The sequence below is a fragment of the Martes martes genome (genome assembly GCF_963455335.1).
Source record: "Martes martes genome assembly, chromosome: 7".
In the NCBI taxonomy this organism is placed as follows: Eukaryota; Metazoa; Chordata; class Mammalia; order Carnivora; family Mustelidae; genus Martes; species Martes martes.
In genome coordinates this window covers 67,111,242-67,137,509 of record NC_137894.1, presented here as the reverse complement: position 1 = coordinate 67,137,509, position 26,268 = coordinate 67,111,242, and the positions used below count along the sequence as shown (strand labels likewise).

The following is a 26,268-nucleotide window of genomic DNA, read 5'->3' as shown; positions in this document are numbered from 1 at the left end:
CTTTCAAAGTGTTAGCATATATGTAAAATATTTTATAAGAAACTAAATACTATAGGAATGATTTTGCCAGTTGATAAGTTCACCTGTGGTTCCAGAAACATTTTGATGAACTTATTGCTTATGCTTAAATTAATTTTCCTCTCTGGATGCCAATTTTGTAAATTTTGAGGTGTCACAAAGAAAGCCACAAGAACTGCTTAGTTATCATGCAGCTTTTTCTAGGTGAGAGGAAAAAAATGTATTGTTCAGATGTCTCTCTTAAGGTTCCCCTTAATTATAAGGCCATGTACTTGAAACTCACAGAAGGTTTAGAAGAAAATATTCTTTCTGTACAGGACTCTTTACTTGATGCAAGTATAAGAGATTTATTTTGTTATTTTTCTCTGTGTAGAATGTGGGGGTAGTCTTTTTCCATAAAGGAGTGATGCATAATTATAGACAAGCAGGTTGGACCACTTTTAAAAGACCTCATGTATTTTTTTTAGTGAATTTTGTGTCTTTCTCAAATCACTTGGCTACCTTTCACTTAAGGCACACGTGTGGTATACTAATATTTTGATGTGTTCTGTTTAGCTTTTGATGATTCTTTTGTGTTTCTTATTCTTTATATCTTTGGGTCATCTATGATATGGCTAATTCTCAGAATGACTTTTCAATTATCCAACATGAGCAGGTGACCAATAAATCAAGGTCTTGGTTACTAATACTAATATCAAATAAATTTTGAGATGAAGTTAACTTTTCATTGGGATAGAATATTTTTCTCTTGTTTAATTTTTAAAGAATGATGGATCAAGACAAACCTTTTTTCAAAAAAAATAGTGAATATTAGAAATATATGTGAGATCAAGGAAATATCCCCCTCCCCTCTTCACATACCCCATTTCCATTCCCAAATTTGACATCTCCAAAACCCAGTTAACAATTGGAACATTCCTTTGAGACCTTTCTTAAAACAATTTTTTAAAAAAGTGGGCTCCATGCCCAGTGTGGAGCCCAGTGCAGGGCTTGAACTCATGACCCTGAGATCAAGACCTGTGGTCAGACAAAGAGTTAGGCCTTTAACTGATTGAGCCATCCATGTGCCCCCATAATATTTTAACTTTTCACATATGTATTTGCTTTCAGGAGGCTTTTGGTTGTAAATGTAACACTCAGATATATTTTATAGCTACATTTTATTTCTCCTAAAATGGATAAAAAAAAAAAAAAAAACTTGCCATAGACTAAGCCATAGACCAAGGAGCATCTCATTTTTAACCCCAGGTTTTACAGATTATTTAATATCTTAGTCATTGCAGGATGCCTGGGGGACTCAGTCAGTTAAGTGTCATGATCCAGAACCCAGGATCCTGGGATAGAGTCCTGCGCTGGGGTTCCTTGCTCAGCAGTGACCCTGACTCTCCCTCTCCCTGCTGCTCTCCCTGTTTGTTCTCTCTCTCACCAATATATAAATACAATCTTTAAAAAAAAAAAAAATTTCACTCATTGCATAACTTGATGGGGTTCATTTATTTATGTACTGCGGAGGACTCAGTCAACTTGTTAATTTAACTAATGCTTTATTTATTTATTTTTTAAAGATTTTATTCATTTATTTGACAGAGATCACAAGTAGGCAGAGAGTGAGGGAAAGCAGGCTCCCTGCCGAGCAGAGAGCCTGATTCGGGGCTCAATCCCAGGATCCCGGGATCATGACCAAAGGCAGAGGCTCTAACCCACTGAGCCACCCAGGTGCCCCTGCTTAATTTTAAAAAGAAGTCATAAGCAGCCCTCTTCTGTTTAATAATATTTGAATATTCTGATGGCTATAAATTTTAAGACAATATATTGGGAATTGAAGAAAGTCATTTACAGATACTGAAATTCAACAAATTAGAGAATTCATTCATCTCTTAATCACCGTTTATCTTGAAACAATAAACAAATTTATCTAGTTTTTAAAGGTAGAAGAATGCTAAAGATGTGATTTATCTGGACAAAAATTGGAGAGTGAAGTCAACTGCTTTTATGCCAGGTTTGGAGTTATGCTTTTGAGAGTGCTCTTGTTAGAAAACTGAGTCTCAAAACTCCCTTTTTACTCAATTGTGTTAGCAGAGCAGAGTATCATTTATCTTTTCATCGTTGGAATTAGATGGCAGTCCGCTAAATTAGTCACTCTCCAAGGGGTTTCTATCACATTATTAAAGCTTTTAAGAGCTTCTGGGCCACCTGCTGCTGCTGGTACTACTGTTCTTACCACCTGGGCACAGCAGAGCTGGCTGCTTGGATTCCCAGGGGAATGTGTGATTGTCAAGTCCCCAAGGTCTGATTACTGGGAGAACAGGATTCTGAGACTCAGGTCTGCTGCATGATAACATAATACAGTGATTGTACCATTACCATGAGTTGCTGTGTTTCCATAAAGAAGGTTTAAAGTTGTATTGTATTGTTAAGTGTTTTTAAGTCTAAGACATTTGTAGAAAAAAAGCCTTCCAGAATAAATCCTGATAATTTGTGTGGAATTTCAAACGGTTGTGGAGAAATTAGGACTGTCACTGACTTCTCAAGTCAAAGTCACTTGTTGAAAGGCCGCTTTGGTTTGGCAGCTCATGTCTCCGTCAGTGTAATATTGACACCGACTTTCCTGTCTCAGTTGCAGCAGTTACTCACCGACCTGCCGCACGATATGCTGGATGATGACCTGTCCTCGCCCGAGCTCCACTATTCTGACTGCAGCGAGGATGGCACAGAGGGAGAGTAAGGACCTGAAGTCACTTGCACTCATATGTTCCGATTCTATAAGGCTCTTTCTTTTGATTCTCTGTAGGCAATAATGGACACAGTTGTAAAATTGTAGACTAATTCTTAGAATTGTAGGTGATAGAGGGAGAACATGTTAAAATCTTGGGGTTCTTTGTGAAATCTGTGTCTGAGTAAGTGATGGGCTCTAAATCTAAGGTATTGATTTTTCTCAAGACTGCATCGCTCCGAGCAATTGGAGGTGAATTGGTGTGAGCATCCAGTGCTGCCTAAATCTCAAAATGTGAATGTAAGTATCTAGTGGATAATGACTTTGGCAAGGGTGGGAATAGATCTTAGTGCCTTTGTTTCACTCTTGTTATCTACTAGGACTATAATGAGATTCGGGATGTGTATGTTGGAGAGAAAAGTAGCAACAGCTGGGAAGACAATCCAAGTAAAAAAGACGACCAGCATCCTGGCTACCATCCCAAAGAAGGTGGAGATGAAGGCGGAAGTGGTTATAGTCCTCCAAGTAATTATGAACAGACAGATTTATATCACCTTCCTGAAAACTTTAAGCCATATATCAATGGTCAGAAGCAGGAATTTAATAGTCAACCAACCAATGTAATTAAATTTTCAGATCCTCAAAGGAATCATTTCCAGGTATTATAAAACTTGATTTTCAGGAATTTGTGTATATGTCTGCACACATTTGCTTGTATGTGTATGTTTAGAAAACGTATGTAGGTGCAATGATAAGCTTTAAGTACAAAAATCCCTGAGAGTGCTTTTATTCAGGCTCATGCTGAATTAGTCATGCTGTTTTCTGTTTACAATCTAATGAAATCATGGCCGTAAGTTCAAATTTTAAAATAGAGGCTTTACAGAAACAGTTAAAAGGTAAAAGTTAAGTCTACCAAAGAAGAACCACCCTCATTTACTGCCGCTTCTGGCTTCTACACTTCACCATGCTTCAGCGAGAAGCCATGTTCAGGTATCTTGGTATAAAGTGGCCAATCTACATAGATGACCCCATTTAGTTACTTGATTTTCTAGCCCACCACCTTGATAACAAATTTTAGGTTGAATACTTCAAAGCTGTTATCTGTTTTGAGGTGATACAGCAGTAGACAGGATGAATGCTAAGGAAATAAACAAGGGTCATTCCCTTCTTTGTCACCCCGGGGAAGTTTATTAATGAGCTAAGGATATAGGTGTCTCAGATATAGGATGAGCTTAGGATATGGGTGGCTGCTTCTTGGACTTTGAGTGACATTGATTTTGCTAGTAGCTTTTCTCATTTTGCCAACATCTATTCTGTGTCACCCAATGACAGGATGACTTTTTCATCCTTTTAAGATGGTCATTTTCTATCTCTATGGAATATTAACTATTCCACAAATGTTATTGAATATTTATTATATACGACGCATGTTCTTGCTATTGAATATGTACATTCTTATGTTCTCAAGATGTTGGCATCACCTAAATCATTCTTATTTGTATACAATCTTACTGGAATTCTTGAGTGTTATTTATGTAATTGGATCCATTGCATGCTCAGAAGTACAATTAAGATATGTAAAATTATGTATTATAGACTTTTAATTAATAGTGTTAAATGACTGTAAGTGGTATTTTTAAGCTAAGATATATGTATAAAGTTTGTAATTGTACCACAATTAAATTTCCTAACAAAATTGAGGTGTCTAATTCAGACAGAAAAAGCCAAATCCTGATTGTCAGTTTCATTTATTATCTTTTGATAGCAATTTGTTACATCACAAGGTCCCAGTTGTCAAGCTTTGGAATCATATAAAGTGACATATAAACCTTATCAAGCTTCTGCCCAGAATAATGACTCACCAGCCCAAGAGATAGCAGGAAGTGACACATTTGAAAGCCTGCAACAACAATTTTTAGGAGCTAATGAAAGTAGGTATCAAGTTTATATTTATTTCTTAATAACAGAATTAGTTTTGAACACTGGGCATACTCAAAAATTGCCATTTTTTTCTTAAAGTATGATAATGGGATTGTGGGTTTTTTTTTTTTTAAAAGTTCTGTTATTAGAAATCCGGAAGTGTTTATGAATAAACTGATATGGAGTCTTGGATTTACTTTAAATAATATGTTGTTGGGGGTAATGTTAGGTGGAGATACAGATAAAGCAAGACTGACCATGAGTTTGTAGTTACTGATTCTGGGTGGTGGGTTCATGGGATTCATTGCCACTCTACTCTCTACCTTATATATTTGAAACTTACCATAATAAAACATTAATAGTTCTCCTCAGCTGCATATTTCAGTTTTTCTAGTTGGTTAAGACTTTTCATTAGATACATGTTTTTCTTACTGAAGTCTAATTTGGAAAATGAAATTGAGTTTTCTCTTCAAACTTAAATTTTTCGTTACTACATAGAAATGTAATTCAGGGGTGCCTGGGTGGCTCAGTGGGTTAAGCCTCTGCCTTCAGCTCAGGTCATGGTCTCAGGGTCCTGGGATTGAGCCCTGCATCGGGCTCTCTGCTCAACAGGGAGCCTGCTTCCCTTCCTCTCTCTCTGCCTGCCTCTCTGCCTACTTGTGATCTCTGTCAAATAAATAAAATCTTAAAAAAAAAAAAATTCAGTAAGTTAGCCATTATCTTAAGTTTTTCTTTTAATTTTTAGACTTTTAGTGTAGTAATGAGGTAACTCTGATATACAGTACTTAATAGTCAGAATTTAAACGAGGGTTATCTTGGGTTTAGTCATGTGGCATTTGTGAAAAAAATTCCCTTTATATACTGCATGTATAAATATGAGAATGAGAGAAATGTTACTGGAGAGTTTGGAGGAGATGAAACACCCAAAATCAAAAGCCAGAACTTAGGCTGTGACTGAACTGAATGAGTGTTTCCTACATTTAACTTTTGTTGTCCTACTCTCCAGCATGTGAAATAGCTTCCAATTATTGTGTGTATTGAAGAGCCAGGGTGACTCTAGAGTGTGACAGCAAGGTGGTGGTTTGTTTCACATTTAAGAAGCAGGGGGGTACGTCATTGGCTGTTCTGGGCTTCCTGGACTCCACCTAGAAGACTGGGCTGCACGCCCTAACTTCAGAGCACTGCTTGTGGCATAACACATACACGTGGGCTGCAGGAGTGCTATGGGGGAGGCCAGACCTCACTTCCCCGCAAGGAGTCGACAGCAAATCAGGGTCACCTCTCTTTGTTCAGGAGGTTTTATGGAATGAGGTGAGGGGGTGGACAGCATGGGTGGCATAACTGGTTTTATGCTGAGTGAATAAGAATCACACCAGTGGCCTGATACCTTGGTATTTGCTCTTTCAGTTCTACTATGTTCAATGACGTTTGTATGTCTGGTCTTTCTGTGTAGATAACCTTACGTGACACTCTTAAGAGTCTGTGTTTTATCAAGTTGATTTATTTTTTGTTTAAGTAAGTTACACATTTGCCTAAATTAAACATTTGGAAGTTAATTAGGTAACTTAATGGTACGGTAGTGCTGAATTTTAGTGATTATAGCTTCTTAGCCACAGTAGTTAAAAAAATGACTTTGGCGAGAGGTGTGGCCTGTAGACCGCTCATTCTTCAGTTAACCCTGTTCTAAGTTGACCTGTAACAAAGTTTTCAGTCTTCAGGGGTTTCTTTTGGTCTCAGCCTTATCTCTTTTTTAAAAAGAAGATTTTTTGTTTGTTGGCAAGTAGAAGTATTGTTTTAGAAGAAAATGAAGAGAAATATTTGTCATTTTGTGGTTGAAACACTATCCTTCTCCTACACATCACTTTTTCTCTTTTTTCCCCCTGGTCATTTTTAAGTGGTCCCTAAAGTGACTTTAATCATTTCTGAGGGAAGACCTCAAAATTCTTTATTAATCTCTTCATTGATTTATTAGTGCAGCAGTTATGTGCTAGCATGAACGTGAATACGATGTAATTCCCATTCCTGTTTAAGATAAAACACTTTGAGAAGAGTGCCTAGAAATTTTCTTTAAAATTGGCTTTATACCAGAAAAGACCTCGAATAGCCAAAGGAATATTGAAAAAGAAAGCCAAAGTCGGTGGTATCACAATTCCAGACTTCAAGCTCTATTACAAAGCTGTCATCATCAAGACAGTATGGTACTGGCACAAAAACAGACATATAGACCAATGGAACAGAATAGAGAGCCCAGAAATAGACCCTCAACTCTATGGTCAACTAATCTTTGACAAAGCAGGAAAGAATATCCAATGGAAAAAAGACAGCCTCTTCAACAAATGGTGCTGGGAAAATTGGACAGCCACATGCAGAAAAATGAAATTGGACTATTTCCTTACACCACACACGAAAATAGACTCAAAGTGGATGAAGGACCTCAATGTGCGAAAGGAATCTATCAAAATCCTTGAGGACAATGCAGGCAGCAACCTCTTTGACCTCCACCGCAGCAACTTCTTCCTAGGAACATCGCCAAAGGCAACAGAAGCAAGGGCAAAAATGAACTATTGGGATTTCATCAAGATCAAAAGCTTTTGCACAGCAAAGGAAACAGTTAACAAAACCAAAAGACAACTGACAGAATGGGAGAAGATATTTGCAAACGACATATCAGATAAAGGGCTCGTATCCAAAATCTATAAAGAGCTTATCAAACTCAATACCCAAAGAACAAATAATCCAGTCAAGAAATGGGCAGAGGACATGAACAGACATTTCTGCAAGGAAGACATCCAGATGGCCAACAGACACATGAAAAAATGCTCCACATCACTCGGCATCAGGGAAATACAAATCAAAACCACAATGAGATACCACCTCACACCAGTCAGAATGGCTAAAATTAACAAGTCAAGAAATGACAGATGCTGGCGAGGATGCGGAGAGAGGGGAACCCTCCTACACTGTTGGTGGGAATGCAAGCTGGTGCAACCACTCTGGAAAACAGTGTGGAGGTTCCTCAAAAAACTGAAAATAGAGCTACCCTACGACCCAGCAATTGCACTCCTGGGTATATATCCTAAAGATACAAACGTGGTGCTCCGAAGGGGCACGTGCACCCGAATGTTTATAGCAGCAATGTCCACAATAGCCAAACTGTGGAAAGCGCCTAGATGTCCATCAACAGATGAATGGATAAAGAAGATGTGGTATATATACACAATGGAATACTATGCAGCCATCAAAAGACATGAAATCTTGCCATTTGCGACAACGTGGATGGAACTAGAGGGTATCATGCTTAGCGAAATAAGTCAATCGGAGAAATATAACTATCATATGATCTCTTTGATATGAGGAAGTGGAGATGCAAGGCGGGGGGGGTTGGGGGGAGGTAGGAAAAGAAAAAATGAAAAGATGGGATTGGGAGGGAGACAAACCATAAAAGACTCAATCTCAAGAAACAGACTGAGGGTTGCAGGGGGGAAGGGGGACGGGAGAGGGTGGTGGGGAAATGGACATTGGGGAGGGTATGGGCTATGATGAGTGCTGTGAAATGTGTAAACCAGACGATTCACAGACCTGTACCCCTGGGGATAAAAATACATTATATGTTTATTAAAATAAAAAAATTAAAAAAAAAATTGGCTTTATAGAATCTGATGTAGTTTTTTTTTTTTTTTTTCCAATTTTATGAGAACATAGAACTCTGTTCCATTGTAATTGATCGGTGCTTATTTTTAACTAGCCAAAGTGGTAGTGTGACTCAGGGTTATACTCTAGAGCAGTGACTTCTTAAACTTTTCTGGCAGGGACCACAGTAAGAAGTACCTTTTTTACACTGTGATGAGGTCTTATAATATTTATCTATGTAAATAAGTATACATAACGAAAACACATTTCACAAAATAATCATTATTCGTACTCCATGATGCACTCGGATATATTGTCTTATTTTTTTAAAAAATGGTAGTCAAAATTCACTGAATTGATTTCACGATACTAATGAGTTGTATCCACAAATTTACATTTCGGTATGTTTTTATCTAATAAATTATCTCTAATTTTAATGCAGATGCTGCAGAAAATATGCAGATTATCCAACTTCAGGTTCTTAACAAAGCAAAAGAGAGACAACTAGACAATTTAGTTGAAAAGTTAAATGAAAGTGAGCATCAAATTAGATATCTGAATCACCAGCTTCTGATAATCAAAGGTAAGATGACACCTGTTGGGTGCTGTCATTTATGAGGTACACTAAAGCTAGACATCTTGTTTCTAACAGCTTATTTTAAATATGAAAATTGGAGAGTGGATGCGCCTGGTCAAAGGGCTCATAATGAGTCAGTCAGAATGAAACAAAAACCCAGGATTTTGACACCTTGCCTTGGATTATCTCTCACCAGGACATTCTATTTTGAGGTCCTCACTTTCTCATTATCTTCTATTGGGCTGTTAGAATCAGTGAACATTATTTAACTATGCTGATAGAATTCTGTCCTAATAAGTTGTTGATTCCATATGTAGTTTACCTTGGATGAAGTATCCCAATTCCCAGAGACACTTGTGTTTAGTTTGCAATACATTTTCTAAGCCTACAGATTAAAATAAGATTTTAATCCAAGTAAGAGTTTGTGATCTCGAACTCCTTTTGGTGTGTCAAGGAGAAAAATAGTGCCATTACTGACAGAGGCACATAGAGGAAAATAGTTTCAAGTTATAATTGTTTACTCTTCATGCATTCTGTAGTTTTGGTCAATGGTGAAATTTTCATTTGTAGAATAATTTTGTGACTGAACTCTAGCTTGTTTCAAACTTAATAGTGAAAAGATCTTTCTGTAATGTTTATAAAATTTATTTTGAGAGAAGAACTTGTAAACTGTTACCGTAAAGTATGTGGGAAGAATTTAAGATTAGGTGAATGTAAAAGTTCATTGCAAGTGTGTATAATAAACAAATAGTCCTCAGATTCCTTCTTTGATTAGCAGGGATTTGTCCCATCTATGTAACTTCTCAAGTAAACAAATGCTGAAACCATTGTTAGGAAATCTTGTGGTCCTCAAAAGGATACAATAATATTTTTGAGGGAAGTGGTTCTGATTTTCTCAATTTTTTGGTGCCACTGAGGCATTCTGTTTTTGGAACTTTCCTGGTTTTCTCTAAATCAACTGAAGTTTACTATCTGAATTGAACTGAACATTCATATGATACCAACCTGATATTTGATAAGAAATTGTGAAAATAAGGGTCCCTGCACAGTAAGTTATTTATATAATAATTTTTAATGTTGTAGATGAAAAGGATGGTTTGACCCTCAGCCTCCGAGAATCACAGAAACTCTTTCAGAATGGAAAAGAAAGAGAGATACAGCTTGAAGCACAAATAAAAACACTGGAGACCCAAATACAAGCATTAAAAGTGAACGAGGAACAGGTAAATATTTTATTGTTATTATTTATGGTAAAAGATTATTTATTACAGTGAAAAGTTTACTTAACTTTTGGTAATGTGGGACTAAATTCAGCAGAACTTTGCAGTTTATATCTTCTTCCAGCATCAGCCTGCTTTGGTTTCCCTGACCTTGGAGGGACGGTGCTCCCATCTACCCAGTCAACTGCTTACCAGATAAAAGTCTGCACAGCTCCTCTGTTCCCGCTCATCCTGTCAGCTACTACCTTCTTTTGAGTCTCCACATTTCTGTCCCCATGTCCCTGATTCAGGATTTTACCATTTGTTGCAAAAGTATCTTAACTAGTCTCTAGTCTTTTTTTGAGGGGTGGGTGGAGGGGCAGAGGGAGCTGGAGAGAGAGAGAGAATCTTAAGAATCTTAAGCAGGCTCCATGCCCAGTGTGGAGCCCAATGCGGGGGTTGATTTCATGACTCTGAGATTGTAACCTGAGCTGAAATCGAGAGTCGGGCACTTAACCCACTGAGTCATCCAGGCGTCCTTAGTCTCTGGGCTTTTACCCCTTCTGCAAAGTCTCTTGGCCAGTCTTTCTAAAATCCTGATTGTTTTTCCCTTGCTTAAAGCCTGACCCCACTTTACTTGTGGGATGAAGTATGGCATGGAAATGGCTATCAGATCCTTGCCTACCTCTTTCCTTATTCTTCTCAAACTCAGTAGTGCGTGTGTTGTTTTTATGTACTTGTATATGCCATTTCTTCTCTCTGGAAGGTGCTTTCCTCAGCAAACTGCTAGTTGATTAACACCCCCTGCTCATGGGTTTTCTTTTCCTAAGTCTTCCCTGCCTTCTGGCACATAATAGGAGGTCAGTATAGGTTGAGTGAATGTTGTTGAAAACTGATGTAACCTGTACATATTTTGTCTTATGTATTTCTCTATTCTTGCTCTGATACTGGCACGACTGTGGTTTTATGGTGTGTTTTAAAATGTGGTAAACAAATTAGTATTCTTAAAAAATTTGTAGCTCTTTTTCACATTTTCTTTTCTAGATTTTGCATATCAACTTTTTATGTTTGTAAAAAATTTTGTTGGGATTTTGATTAGTGAGGCATGAGGCATTGTGTTTACTATTTTATTGATGAATTAATCAAGTTTTGGAGAAGTCAAAATTGCCCAAGGTTACGAAGCCAGTTATTGACAAAACAGCAGCGCCTGAATTTCCTGACCCCGGTAGACTTGCCTTTAAAGTGGTGGCACAAGGGAGCCTGGCTGGCTCAGTTGGTGGAATGTGTGACTTGATCTGGGGGTTGTGGGTTCGATCCCCATGTTGGGTATAGAGGTTAGTTAAAAATAAAATCTTAAAAAAAAAAAAGTGGTACATTCTTTGATTAATGAGATAGGTAGCCATTTAATGGTTGGAAATGGTCATAAGTCATTGGTAGCGAAGGCTGGTGGGGGTGAATGAGAGTGATACTGTTCTGGAGGTGGGGGAAAGGAAGGTGGTTAAAATTAAAAGTGCCTATAAAGTTGTGAGTTTGGTTTTGGAGGAGATGTGTAGCTAGTTCTGAGGATGGTTCTATGAAAGAATTTAAACAATGCTGTCTCATAGCTGGCTCCTTATCCTTCAGGTGTCAGCTAAAACAAGCCACATTATATCTAGAGTAGCCCATAGCTCCATATTCCTACTCTACTTCATCATGCCATATCCTGTTACTCTATTTTAAAACTATCTGAAATGATCTCTTTGTTTACTTCTTGTTGTTTGTCTCTTTCCACCAGAAAGTAGCAAGAGTTTGGACCTTGCCTGTCCTGTCATCATGTCCTTAAGTTTTTAGAAGCCTGCCTGGTACAAAGTAGTCCCATTCTTTATTGAGCAAATGAGTAACTGTCATAAGCGCTTTAAACAGTTTTGGAATAAATGGTCAATCTCTGGAATAGAAAGGAAGAATAAGACTCATTTGATGAAATTTTAATTTTTTTGTGTAAGAGACTGTTAGCATTTTTAACTTTTTGAAAATTGATGGTTCTTATAAAAAGTTGAATTGCTTTTATATAGTAAAATGTTATAACTTTTAAATCTTTTTATAAATTAGAAATTGCGTGTATAAAAAATACGGCATAAATGAAAACATAAAAGCAACAATCACCACGTGTACTAATTTTCTATTGTTAGCATAAACTTAATGGCTTGAAACAATGCATATTATCTTACTGTTCTAGAGGCCGGAAGTCTGACATGGGTCTCACTGGGTGAAAATCAAGTTGTCAGCAGGGATTTGTTGCTTTTCAGAGGCTCTAAGGAAGAATCCATTTTCTTGCCTTTTCCAGCTCCTGGAGGCCACCGGCATTCCTTGGCTTGTGGCCCATTTTCATCTTCAGAGCCAGAAGTCACTGGTTCTGATTTTTCTGCCTCAGTTTTCCTCATTTAAGGACCTTTCTGGATACATTGGGCCCACCCAGATAATCCAGGATAATCGTTTTTAATTTAAGGTCATCTGAATAGCAATTTTAATTTGGTCTACAGCCTTACTTTTCCCTTGCCATGTAACATAACATATTCACAGGGTTTAGGGATTAGGATACAGCCCTCTTTTGGGAACCGTTGTTTAGCCTGGTACACCATTATTTTTTCCACAACTGTAGAGATTCAAAACTTTGTTTTTAACAAATGGTCATTGACAGTTTTCATCAGTCTTTCAAGAAACGATTGTCATTTTTCTATGACCCAGCAATTGGCTTGCCCCTCACACTTGGTTCACAGATCAATGCAAATAGCGCTGGGACCACTATTGTAGCAGCAGATGCCTTGTCTGGTACCCACATTGCCATTATGCTGAGCAAAATCCTCTATCACTCTCCTCAGGTAACTATCGGTTCTTTTTCTCAGTGAATGTTTCCAGCAACTGTGGGCCTGGTGGGTTCCAGCTAGGGAAGTCCTAAGGAACTAAAGCTGCCCCACCATAGGGAGACCCTTTCTTGACCATTCTTCTTGAAGGATGGTTGATTTTTGGCATTACATTCTATAAAGAGAGGACAGAGTTAAAGTACTGCAAACATGGCTCTCCTGTGTGTATCCACTAGATGATTAAGAAGTCCAGGACAACTGAAATGGCTCTGGAGAGCCTGAAGCAGCAGCTGCTGGACCTCCGTCACTCGGAATCCCTTCAGCGTGCTAGAGAGCAGCATGAGAGCATCGTGATGGGCCTCACGAAAAAGCACGAAGAGCAAGTGGTGTCCTTACAAAGGAAGCTGGATGCTACAGTTACTGCCCTTAAGGAACAGGTTAGGAGGCTTTCGCATGAGCAGCTGTTATAAACAAGGAAGGCTGGCTATTTTTTGTGACTGATATTTTGTGGTTCCTCATGTGAAAATTTTGGATGTTTGCAGTAGGTGTTTCTGAGTAAAACTTACAAGCCAATGATTTTTCATCAATGCATATGTCCTGAAGGCTTAATTTTGGAAATTCTCTCCCTAATAGGATTGGTTAGTGCTTTCTCAGTTCTCACATTACTAGTCCTGTATTTGTACAGTATTTATACATATTGTTGTTGTTGCCCTAGAGTAAATCCATACTGAAAAGAGTGAGTGTTCTGGGAGCTGGAGTGAACTTGAGAGGTTGTCCTGGGAGCTTAACCAGTAGAAAGCCTTTCTTGGGTAATTTACCTGTCAGTAAATACTGTGTAGAAGTGGTTCTTGGGAGAAGAGTTCATTTTTGAGAATAGTGTAATAACATAAGGAAGAAAGTCTGATTTAAAATCGCCAAGATGTGAAACTTGAGCATCTCTCACAGTCTGTATTATTTCTGCCCCAAAGAGAATAAAATGGAAGATGACGGGGAGTCAGGTGGTGAGTTTGCTTGTGTTCCAAACCCCAGGTAACCACTTGAATGAGTAAAATTTCAGAGTGTAATTTACTTCATGTAATTTCAAAATTAATTTAACCCAAGGGAAGAAGAGCAAAAAAATAAAATGGAAGGGTATGGCAAATCCCACCATACTTAAAATTCATCCTGATTTGTGTTGCTATTTTTTATTTATAAGAGCTGACTAAATTTTTCCATATTTTAGGTAGAAGTACATAAGATTAGGTACACAAGTACTGCATTATTGCCAGTAATAATTGTATACCATCTTATTTTATATGTATTTATATGAGTTATGAGATTTATTCTTAAATATACTTTTTGTATAGAAAAATATTGTGAGTTTGATTGGTGTGGAGGCTATGTGGGGAAAAACAAAAGCTATGCCAAATTATTGAAAAAATCTTCAGTATTTAAACAAATGACATTTGAGATATAGTTTTATTTATTTTGGCTATGTTGGTATAGTAGCATTAAAGTTAGTTGGACTTGGACAGTGGTCCTTTTTGGATGACAAGAGGGGTGGAGTCTGGTGGCTTTTCCTTGCAGGGTTGAAGATCTCTCCATTCTCTGCTGACTTTGACACATGACACAGGGAAGGGCTGAAAGAAATTCTTGCTGTGTTCAACCCCTGTGCCCACTCCATTCTCTGTTTTCACCACTACCCCTCCCCCCGCCCCCAATAAAAGGACCTTAGACTAGAACACAGAACAAACTCTTGATTCTGTGCTGACTGGGTTTCAGACTCCTGAACCACAGATTGAATGTGTTGACTGAGGTCTTTTCTACTGTTACATTCTGTGACTGATTTTATTTTATTTTTTTTTAAACAGATCATAAGACTGATGTTAGCCCTCTGGATGTAATTGCATAGCTGCTCTGCAAAGTGATGATTCCGAAGTGCTTATAGTTTTTCCTCTTGGGAATGTTTCTTAGGGTATTTCTTTTGTGCTGACAATTTGGGATTAGTTGGCTCAGCAGTATTTTTAATAAAAAGACAATCCATACTACCTTAGAATCCAAATTGAAATTCCTGATTAGAAAGCTGCTATAAATTAGATCAACCAGGAGCTAGAGAGTTGCCTGCCTATAATCAGAAAAAATGTATGAATATTCTGTACAGAGGGGGTTGATTTCTTAGAGTAGCTGGTAACCATACATACATTCTGCATTTTGCCCCTTGCCCTCTTTTTCTTTATAAAGTCATTGAAGAGGTGTAAAGTATTTCCCTTTCAGACAAACCTTTTCCTATGTTCCATTCAGCACAGTACCAAGACAACTAAAACAATTCTTGGAAAATAGTAGCAAGGTACAAATGACTGGATAATTTAGTAGATGAACTTGAGTAAGTTTCTCAGTGGGAAAGGACTACAGTTGTAAACTAATCATATTGTTATACTCAGCCAAAACTTCTTGGAGCTCCATGTTCCTTCAGTGACAGAACTCTCTTATAGTAAACCACCTCCTGGACTCTCCTGTCTTCTGTCTCCCATTCTTGGGAGTGTCATGTTCTGAGGTCTCTGAATGTCAGGTTAAGATCTCTGATTATCTCCTTGATGGTATAAAATCTTTCTTCACTCTGATCTTCTTGAAATCTGCAGCTTTGGGTGAAGTCATGGACTTTGGTTTCTATGTAATGACTTGCCTGGTCTACTTTCTAACTTTCCTTTAAAGTTATATTTAAAGGCTCCAGTTGAAATACCTTCTCTTGGCTAAGAGATTACCACAGACCTTTGTGTGGCATAATACTCATGTCTCTGTGCTCAAAAAATCTGTTCAATTCTATTTGCTCCCATAGATTCAGCTATTATCTCTGTCATCACACTTGTCTTGTTCAGTCTTTTTTTTTTTTTAATTTTTTTACTACATTCAGTTAGCCACTGTATAGTACATATTTAGTTTTTGACGTATTGTTCACTGATTTATTAGTTAAGTATAACACCCAGTGCTCATCATAACACGTGCCCTCCTCAATACCCATCACCCTATTTCCCCCCTACCCCCACCCACCTCCCGTCTGAAACCCCCATATTGTTTCTTGGGGTCCATAGTTTCTCATGGTTTATCTCCCTCTCGGATTTTCCCCTTTGGATTTCCTTCCCTTCCCCTATGTCCTCCATACTGTTGCTTATGTTCCACATGTGAGTGAAACCATATGGTAACTGTCTTTCTCTGCTTGACTTAACTTCATTTAACATAATCCCCTCTAGTTCCAACCATGTGGATGCAAATGTTGGTATTCATCCTTTCTGATGGCTGAGTGATACTCCATTGTGTGTATGGACCACATCTTCTTTATCTATTCATCTGTTGAAGGGCATCTCGGCTCCTGCCACAGTTGGGCTGTTGTGGACATTGCTGCTTGTTGAGTCTTAAAGCTGTCAGCCTTTAACCATCTTGAACTGCATGTTCTCACTCAAGCTACCCATAGAAAAGGAGGAATGACTCATTTTTGTTTATTCGTTTTTGAGGGTCTTCTAATTGTTTTTATTTTTTATTATGTTAGTCACCATACAGTACATCATTAGTTTTTGATGTAGTGTTCCATAATATTGAAACTGAGCAAGTTTGAGTGTAATTGGTTTCCCTGAACTTGTCAATAGGAAACAACATGTTTCAGTTGATTGTTGCATTTAGTCAAGTTATTGCCATCATCGGCCTTCTCTTCATATGTTTTTCATATCTACTTTCTCTTGAACTTTCTTTTTGCCAGTTCTTCGTCTCTTAAAGTATTACGGCCTCCCCAGCCCATAAATGTTGTCTCCCCACCCCTTCTCACACACACATTCACACTGGTGTTAATGTTAGCCTATTCATTGTGTTTGCCATGTTGTTTTGGCGCTTTAGGACCATGCTTTTCAAGCTGGCTTGGGAATCCACAGCAGTGTGCCAAGAGGTTTGCACTGTTGAATAAACATGGAGCAGTTTCCAGAAGCTTCATTTTGCTCAGAAATTTGGTAGAAAAAATTTAAAGCAAACATGACTACATTATGAAATAGAATGCAAAATTCACACGAATTTTTTAACTAAAATAGACTTCACAGTCCCTTTCCTCTGCTTAATGATGCTGTCAGTATCCTTATGAGGTGTACCTTATGTTACTATCCTTAAGGCATTATTGGGCTTTAGATTATCCTATGGATCAGGTCGCAAATGCCTTCTCTTTGCTTCAAAACCCTTTCTTGATATCCTTAATACTTATTTTCTTGAGGCTTTTTCAGGTAACTTCAGCCAGTTAACTTACTCCTGCCTGTCTCATGCTCTGCAATTCAGCCTGTGTAGTCTTTTTTTTGTTTTTGTTTTTGTTTTTAATATTTTATTTATTTATTTGACAGAGATCACAAGTAGGCAGAGAGGCAGACAGAGAGAGAGAGGGGGAAGCAGGCTCCCCGTGGAGCAGAGAGCCCGATGCGGGACTCGATCCCAGGACCCTGAGATCATGATCTGAGCTGAAAGCAGAGGCTTAACCCACTGAGCCACCCAGGCGCCCTGTTTTTGTTTTTTTAAAATATTTTTATTTATTTATTTGATGGAGAGAGACACAGCAAGGGAAGGAAACAAGCAGGGGGAGTGGGAGAGGGAGAAACAGGAAGCGTGATGTGGGGCTCTCTATCCCAGGACCCTGGGATCATGACCTGAGCTGAAGGTAGATGCTTAACAACTGAGCCACCCAGGCATTCCCATGTGTACTCTTTCTTGAATGAGAAGGGATGATTTCTTCTACGTAGACTTGGGACTAGCATGGCTTATTACTCCCAAACACATTTTTCTTTTTGAAGAAATTTGAATATATTATATACACGCTCCCTATTTTTCTATATATTCCCATACAGTTACACACATGAATGCATGCATGTGTGCTTGCACAAGTGCGTGCACATGCATACACATATTTCCTGTCTGGTTTTCTCTGTCATTCATTTTTAAAGGGTTGTTTGTTTGTTTTTATAACGCTCACTGTGTATAAGGCACTGCATAGGTACCTTCAAGGAGACTTTATTAAGAAAAATAAGACATGTAAAAGGTAGAAAAATATAATAGATTAAGTATAAAAGAAGTTCAGAGGAGGGAGAGATTATTTTTGGCTACTCAGAGTATAATGAGTTTTTGGCTCTTCAGAATAGAGTGAGTTTCCATGTATTTGAATCCTTACTGTCTTGGGATATAGGTTCCATGGTTCAAAGTGGTCTGCCTAAATATATATACATACACTTATACTGACGGTGTAACATGCAGATAGAGGTAGGTATAATACATTTTCTTTGGCTTGAATGGAATCTAGTTTTAGAATATTGTGATTATAGAACAGAAAGGACTTCAGAAATCATTGAATTTAACCTTTATTAGCATAATTATAAAAGAAAAAACAGATGGAGAAGTTGATGACTCCCCCAAGATCATAAAAGTTTTTTCTAACTTCCAGTCCTATGCACTTAACCTTGAAAAAGAGGTGATACTTCTCTGTGATGATTTTATGTTTGAGCTAAAATCCAATTATGTATTGTATTTGTTAGTTTAGTATTTAATAACTGATCATGAAAATGACTTCTTGAATACTTTTTCTACTTAGGAAGATATTTGTTGTCATTTAAAAGATCAAGTGAAAGAACTGGAAAGGAATCAAGAAGCAATGAAATTAGAAAAGACTGAGATCATTAACAGATTGACGAGAAGTCTAGAGGAGAGTCAGAAGCAGTGTGCCAACTTCTTGCACTCAGGTGGGTGTTCAAGATGAACCCTTGTCTCCCCAGGTGGCTAGTATAATATGCAGAGAGAACATAGTAGGATCTGCAGATTATTAAAATCCAGAAAAGACAGAAAAGATCATCAGTGACAATTTTTTAAACATTATTAGTATATATGTATAAAGGTATGATGCGTTTTCATTAGATAATTTAGAGAACGTAGACAAGTACAAAGTAGCAAATAAAAATAACCAATAATCCTGTGACACAGAGGTAACTTTTTAATGTTTGAATGCATTGCCCTCAAGTGAAATTGAACACATACTTAGGTAATTCCCTGCTTCTGCACATAATACATTTTTGAAAACATACCAAAGCTGAACGTGCAAAAATTAAACAATAAAATGTATGTTAGAAGGTGGGTTCTGTCCCTGGGAAGTGAAAATGATTATGAAATCCCATTATATTTTGCTTTTTAACATCAGTCTGATCATCTGTTTCTATTGTTTTGTGAAACTTCTTTAATTTTTTTTCCCCCTCTCGCACTTAACCTGGTCGGTAGAAGCTAGGGAGTTCTATTTTTGTCATGCTTAAGATTTCTCATATGGTTTCCATGGTATTAAGTTTGTGACTTACATTGTTCGTCATTAGTTTCAGCAGTACTTTTCTTATCCGTTTTTATAGAATGACATTAGAGTAAAAGGCAATAAAATAATCACATGTTTATGCAAACTGTCCCACTGACAAAACTGCCCTGGGTGCTGGTGAGTAGCTCCTGCTGTGGAAATAGCTCAGTGGTTCTCAGGACCTGACATATGAAAGTCACGCTTCGGCATGTAAAGCCAATTCAGACTGTTGGTACAATGTGTATCAGAGTCACTTACTCAGAAGCTGAAGGTGCTAAAGTCAAAGGCTGTCAAAATATGTGTGTGCAGAGGTTTTGGTAGGGGCAAAATTTGGCTTATACCGTTTGGGCCCCCCCTCCCTCTTCAGTTTTGTATCTGTTTGTTTCACATGGCATTATTTAGTGAGCTTTTCTCCTTGCCACTAAAGGGTTTGAAAATACTATTTTCTTTCGTTGCATAATATGCCATCATTACTTTGCTTAACCATTTCCCAGATGCTCATTTTCTTTTGAGAAGGCACCATAAAGTTCCTTTTAAATGGGAGCCTCCCCTAGTACATTTAAAACATTAGGTTACCGAAGTTTCCGAAGCATGGCCTGAATATGATTTTTTCACATGTGGAGGTGGGGGTGGTGGAAATAAAAGCATTTCGAAAGAAGCTAAAGGCAGCAAGATGTAGTTTTCTTATTAGAGGGTAGAAATGGGTTCCAAAGAATTTTTGCTTTGGCTTTCTATGAGTTGGAACATTATGCTCCTATTAAAGGACTCGTGGGGAATTAAGGTCTGTAGACGTGGCTGATTTGATTCATAGCAAGGTCACAGTAGTCCCAAGTCTTCAACCTCCCAGGGACATAAGAGAAGCCATACTAAATGTGTGGACGTGTGTTGGAAATGTCTGGACCTCTGTCTTCTGGGTCCCAGTGGCTACACCTTTGTGCTCCTAGAAAGGTAATGAAAAGGTAATAAAGCAGAGCTCCACCTTCCATAGCCTCGGTGGATTCAACGTCTTCTGAACATCGTGGGTACTTTATCCCTTTACTTGTGGTGTACTCTGTGATTTTTTTTTTCCCCCACAGGCTCCGTACAGGAGGTGGCTCAGCTACGGTTCCAGCTGCAGCAAGCACAAAAAGCACATGCTATGAGTGAAAACATGAACAAGGCTTTGCAAGTGAGTGTTGCCACTTGGAAGAGACTCTGTGGGTAACTGAATTAGGCAGTGCTTACATCACTTTTCTGAACCTTGGATTTCTCTATAAAAGAGGTAGTTGGACCATCTCCAGACCAGACACTGAGAGTTGTTCGCAGTCTCACCCACACAGTTAGGTAGTTAAGCCCTGGTCCTTCATGACTGCAGAGCCAGGGCACCGCCCCCCCGCCCCCAGGCTGCCTGTAGCCTCCTTCACGTGGCGTGTCCTTTCATTTATGGGTGTATCCTGGAGATAAGTACATGTACAGGTGTGAGAGACCTGCAGTTTCGCTGCAGCTCTCTCACCTCCTCCTCCAGCGCTACTTACATTTTCCACTGGAGGACGAGTTCCAGTATTACCTCTGCTGGAAAGACACATTTTGCCTTTTCCCACCGGCAGACTAAAGTACAACACGTTCTTGGCAAACCAGTCCACTCTGTCCTCTAGAATGCCAAAAAGTGCTGCCGTCAATTTCTCAGCTCAAGGGACACTTTTTGTGGAGGACAGAACGTAAGCGAGGGAGGTGTGTGAGAAGCTCCTTACGTTTGCTTTCTCCTTCATTTATTCATTTGTTCATTCAGTTTACTTGAAAACCGATGTGTGCTGGCCTTTCTAAAGTTATATATTTCTCTCTGTGTGTATATATGGATATATACCTCTAAAGTTATTAATGTATATATTAGTTGTACACCTGTGTTCATAGCAGCATTATTTTTAAGTTATTTTTAGTGTATGTGAAGAAGCATTTCTGCTGATCATTAAAATGAATTTCGAAGCATAGATGAATGAATGATTCTTTCATATAAGAAAATAATTTTCAATAATTTTATGTTTCAGGAAGAATTAGCAGAACTGAAAGATGAAATTTCTCTCTATGAATCTGCTGCAAAATTAGGAATACTTCCAAGTGACTCAGAAGGAGAATTGAATATAGAACTCACTGAATCATATGTGGATTTGGGTATTAAAAGAGTCAACTGGAAAAAATCCAAAGTGAAGAGGTATTAAGAAAATCATTTACTATATAACAACCTACATTAATAGTACTGATGATACATGTAAATAAGTGACACCAGGCATGACATAATGAGCTGACTAGGGGGCCTTGAATATGGGACAGAAGTTTTTACTTATTTCTAATGAAGTGTAAATGTCTGAAATCAAAATGAAGGAAACCTCAACTATTGATATTGTACTATCTTCGGTACCGTAGGTACATCAGTTTCAATAAGGTAAAAATGATGAAGTTACAGTTAAAATATACAGAGTAAATTCTATGACTGAGGTTATATATCTTTTATTATTAAGGCAAGGACATATTTTTATTCACACTGTGTTGAAGGCGGGTGTGTGGCATTTATCAGTGTATCAATGGCATGTGAGAAAACAAGCATTAATTTTCCGTAGGATCTTTCCTGTGACCTTACTTTTAAAATAGGGATTCTGTCTTTTATTCCACTGTTTAACACAGATACTTCAGCGGTCTCATGAAAGGGAGGGCCTTATCATCCCTTGCAGGGAGTGAGGTGGTAGAAGAGGGAACACATTTTGGTGCCATCAAATACTTAGTAGATGAATGAAGGACAGGATGTACACTCTTGAGGCACTCGCAGTCTTGAAGGTGCTACCCAAGGCTCTGGGAGTGGAGTACGGAAGATGAGGATGAAAGTCTCCCTTCCGGCAGGGTGTTTGCATTTGCCTGGGCAGGGAGAGGGAGACCTACTTGTGAGCAGCTGAGTGCTGCATGCTACACGTTATCCTTGATGAACAAAGAAGCGCTTATCCAGTCATTCCTTCTGGTGTGGGAGAAGGATGAAGGATGGGTGTGTGGCAGAGATGACATGTAGGCCAAGGAGAGCCTTTCTTGAATGCATTCAAATGCCACACACCCACGGGCCAGTCGGTAGTTGCAGACTGAGTTTACCATCATCATTGTTCCAGGAGAGTGTTTATTACCTGTCGTGTTTCAGGTGTCCTGCAACTAAATACAAGTGTATGAATCTCCTGAAGGGTTTGCACTACAATAGGTTTTAGAAGTGAGGTATTTTAATCCTGTGATACCATTTTCAAAACAGTAAGATGACATTCAGAGAATTGAAATCTAAAGTGATCGGGTAATACTGTGAAACAAAATGTTTATTCAGTTCAGTAAGGCTCCATTTATCTGGAGGGTTGGTCTTTAGGGACTCCCATTTTGACAGATGACAGCTACAACCCAGCAAGAAGCTAGAACACAAATAGCACAACTAGCATGGGCGCTGTGTTTAGCAGGAGCCTCCTGCAGGCTCTTATCCAGGGCCTTACTGACTTAGATTTGTGTGTATCCCGTGAATTCTCTGAGTTCCTGGCTGTGCAGTAGCTGGGGCAGAGAGTTGGGAGAGATAATGCCAGCATTTGAGTCCGCTAGCTCAGCCTTAGCAGGGAGAGAACTATAGGAACCACAGCTGTAATCTCCCTCAAAATGACCACGGTCATACTCCTGAGTTTTGAAGAAAGCCATCATCTTTGGTTAGTTAAAGCAAAAAAGGTTGCATGCATTATATTTTTTAGACAGATGTATATAAAATTTTGAAGTTAAAAGGTAGTTATCTGGAAAATTTACTGCTGTGAATGCCTTATTTCCTGATCATGCTGGGTTAGTTCTAAATGGCTAGTGGAAAGAGCTTGGTTTTTAGACCCAGATTTTGTTTTGATTTGCAGTTTCGCCATTCATCACTAGCTTTGTGATCCTGGGAAAGTTTCTTGGCTTTTCTGTGCCTGTTTTCTCATCAGACTTTTTCTATTAAGTAGATTATAGATGTCCTTTGGGGTTAAAATGAGGATTAAAATATAAAGGACCTCATAGAATATGTTCTTGCACATATTAGGCATTTATTTTTAATTAAAAAAAGATTATTAGAGAGTGAATGCGCAAGCAGCGGGGGAAGGGTCAGAGGGAGGGAGAGGATCTCAGACAGACTCCCCGCTGAGCATGGAGCCCAATGCAGCTGGACCCCAGGACCCTGAGATAATGACTGGAGCCGAAATCAAGAGTTGGACGCCTAACTGACTGAGCCCCCGGGTGCCCCACACATATCAGACATTTAATTATTGATAGCTATTGCTGTTATTATTTAGTAGATGATTGGCTAAAATATACCATTGATCCAGTTTTCATATTCTCTTTTAATTCAACATATACTTTGTAAAAGGTTTTTGATCTTCATCTCAACCTTGGGGAAACATCAGATCTGTATCTTCGTTTTAGGGTTGGGAAAACTGGAGCTGAAAGGGTTGAACTCTTTTGCCCAAGACGACAGACCATTAGCAGAGAACCAGTCCTGGAGCGCAAAACTTCACTGTCCTGTAAATCTGTTGGTTCATATTTACATGACAATCAAATCTTTTTACTTTCAACTTCATTCTTCCTTATGTCTTGTATTTTAGAGCATTAAAGATTTAGTTCATCTCAAAGATTTTTCTCCAGGTTGTTTTGTTTTTGTTTTGTTTTGTTTTGTTTTAATTTATTTCCTGTTTTTTATTAACATATAATGTATTATTTGTTTCAGGGGTATAGGTCGGTGATTCATCAGTCTTACACAATTCACAGCACTCACCATAGCACATACCCTCCCCAATGTCCATCACCCAACAACCCCATCCCTCCTACCCACCTCCCCTCCAGCAACCCTGTTTGTTTCCTGAGATTAAGAGTCTCTTACGGGTTGTCTTCCTCTCTGGTTCATCTTGTTTCATTGTTTCCTCTCTTCCCCTATGATCCTCTGCCTTGTTTCTCAAATTCCACATATCAGCGAGATGTAATTGTCTTTCTCTGACTGACTTGTTTCACTTAGCATAATACCCTCTAGATCCATCCATGTCATTGCAAATGGCAAGATTTCATTTTTTTTTTTGATGGCTGCACAATATTCTACTGTATATATATACACCATATCTTTATCCATTCATCTGTTGATGGACATTTATGCTCTTTCCATATTTTGGCTATTGTGGACATTGCTGCTATAAACATTGGGGTGCAGGTGCCCCTTTGGATCACTACATTTGCATCTTTGAGGTAAATACACAGTAGTGCAATTGCTGGGTTGTAGGGTAGCTCTATTTTCAACTTTTTGAGGAATCTCCATACTGTTTTCCGGAGTGGCTGCACCAGCTTTCATTCTCATCCAGGTTGTTATTAATTTTAATTTGAGCCATAATTAGCCTGGGAATTTGGAAAATAATATATATGTTATATAAAAATAATACATATATATTTTATTTTTTCAAGTAGACTTATTTCATCATGATATCTGCTAAAATGTATTCTTCTTCTACCCCTTTTATTTAATTAGTACTCATAGCCAAAATCCTACAGTAATATAAAGCACATTCCTGTGAATATCCAACCTGAGACATCATATCACTATTTTAGTAAAAGGATTTCCGCCACATTCAGCTAGGAAAGTGGAGAATAACTCAGCACAGAGTGAGTGGTCATTGAGATTCAGCTAGAAGACATACTCTGAATCACAGGATTAGTGAAAAAAGGTTTAGTTTGTAGTCATCCCACCCACCAGCGGTTTAATAGATAGGAGTTTGGCTTTAAGGCAAAAGTAAAAATATTTATTTGTAGATCAAAAATATTTATTTATAGGAGAAAAGAGAGTTGTATCTTTTCTCTGCTGGATTGTGATTCTTAGAACAAGAGGAAGCCACAGTTTTCCCAGTGTTGAGAATTTTGGTTCTTTGTTGACTTGAGCTGCTTTCAAATCACTGACCCAAATATTAGCGGCTCCAAGCTTTTATTCTCAACTACCACCTCCCTCAAGCTACTGCCTAGTAAATTTTAAGGGTTTAGGCTCAGGGTTCTATTTCACATTCATGGAATTTGAGTAGCTAAATCTGCATGCAGCTTGCAGACAGCTTCCCCTCTCCCTTATTATAGTTGGCTGCGAAGCTCAAATAATAAACATTTAACAAGTGGAATGCCTTTTCCCTTTGGTCTTCTCAGCAGGCTTCATAGGGGACTACAGTTTATTTGGACTTAGGGGAACTGACTTCCACAGGGCTCAGCAGGACTGGTCACCACTGCTGACTTTTTCCCTTTTGGGAAAGAAGAGAAAATTATTTTAGCAAGCACTTTCTCTGCTCTCTGACTTGGCTCCCTCTAGGAGTACATGATGTGCTATTTCAGTGGTCAGCATTCGGTAAGAAAAGAAATTAGGGGTGCCTAATTTGTTAGTTGAGCAAAATAAGCCCTCTGCTAAAAGTTTTCCACATCTAACAGCTCAGGAAGATGCATTGTAATAGATTTTATATTTTTTATATAATTCTATTTCTGTGAATTATATTTTTATCTTCTATTACTATTTCTGTATAAATAGAAGTGGTTTAAGTAGATGAGATCTACACAGACATATTTATACCATATCGATGTCCTGTACAGGTGTTGTGTATATTGATAAATATCTAGTGTATTATAAGGAACTCCTTTTATATTGTCTAAAAAACCCTAATATTTTGTTTATTCTCCTTTTCCCTCTGTCTCTCTGTATTATGTGTGTGTACACATAATATATATGTATATATTTCATTTGGAATCATCTGAAACTGAAGAACAGTAAAAATTAAACTCAAGATACTATTATTTATTTCTCTTTTTAGAACTACCTTTTAGTTTTTTAGAGTAGTTCTAGATTACCAGAAAAATTAGTACAGAGTTTCCCTATACTCTGCACCCATTTTCCTCTGTTAACGTCTTGCACCACCCTGGAACCTTTGTTACAGTTAATGAATTAATATTGACACATTATTAATAATGCCCATAGTTTATTTAGATGTCCTCAGTTTTTGCCTGATGTCCTTTTTCTTTTC

The 26,268-nt window shown here is 38.2% G+C and overlaps 1 protein-coding gene across 1 annotated transcript in view; it reads left to right on the top strand.

Annotated features, from left to right (window-relative positions):
- CEP152 (centrosomal protein 152) overlaps window positions 1-26,268 on the top strand; it is a 98,529-nt gene that overhangs the window by 11,446 nt on the left and 60,815 nt on the right. Inside the window, exons 3-12 of the mRNA XM_080808327.1 lie at window positions 2,636-2,739; window positions 2,959-3,031; window positions 3,112-3,390; window positions 4,497-4,662; window positions 8,724-8,864; window positions 9,942-10,081; window positions 13,134-13,334; window positions 18,485-18,632; window positions 20,302-20,393; window positions 21,250-21,413. Coding sequence (XP_080664453.1) covers window positions 2,636-2,739; window positions 2,959-3,031; window positions 3,112-3,390; window positions 4,497-4,662; window positions 8,724-8,864; window positions 9,942-10,081; window positions 13,134-13,334; window positions 18,485-18,632; window positions 20,302-20,393; window positions 21,250-21,413 — 1,508 coding nt within the window. The remainder of the gene's footprint in view (window positions 1-2,635; window positions 2,740-2,958; window positions 3,032-3,111; window positions 3,391-4,496; window positions 4,663-8,723; window positions 8,865-9,941; window positions 10,082-13,133; window positions 13,335-18,484; window positions 18,633-20,301; window positions 20,394-21,249; window positions 21,414-26,268) is intronic.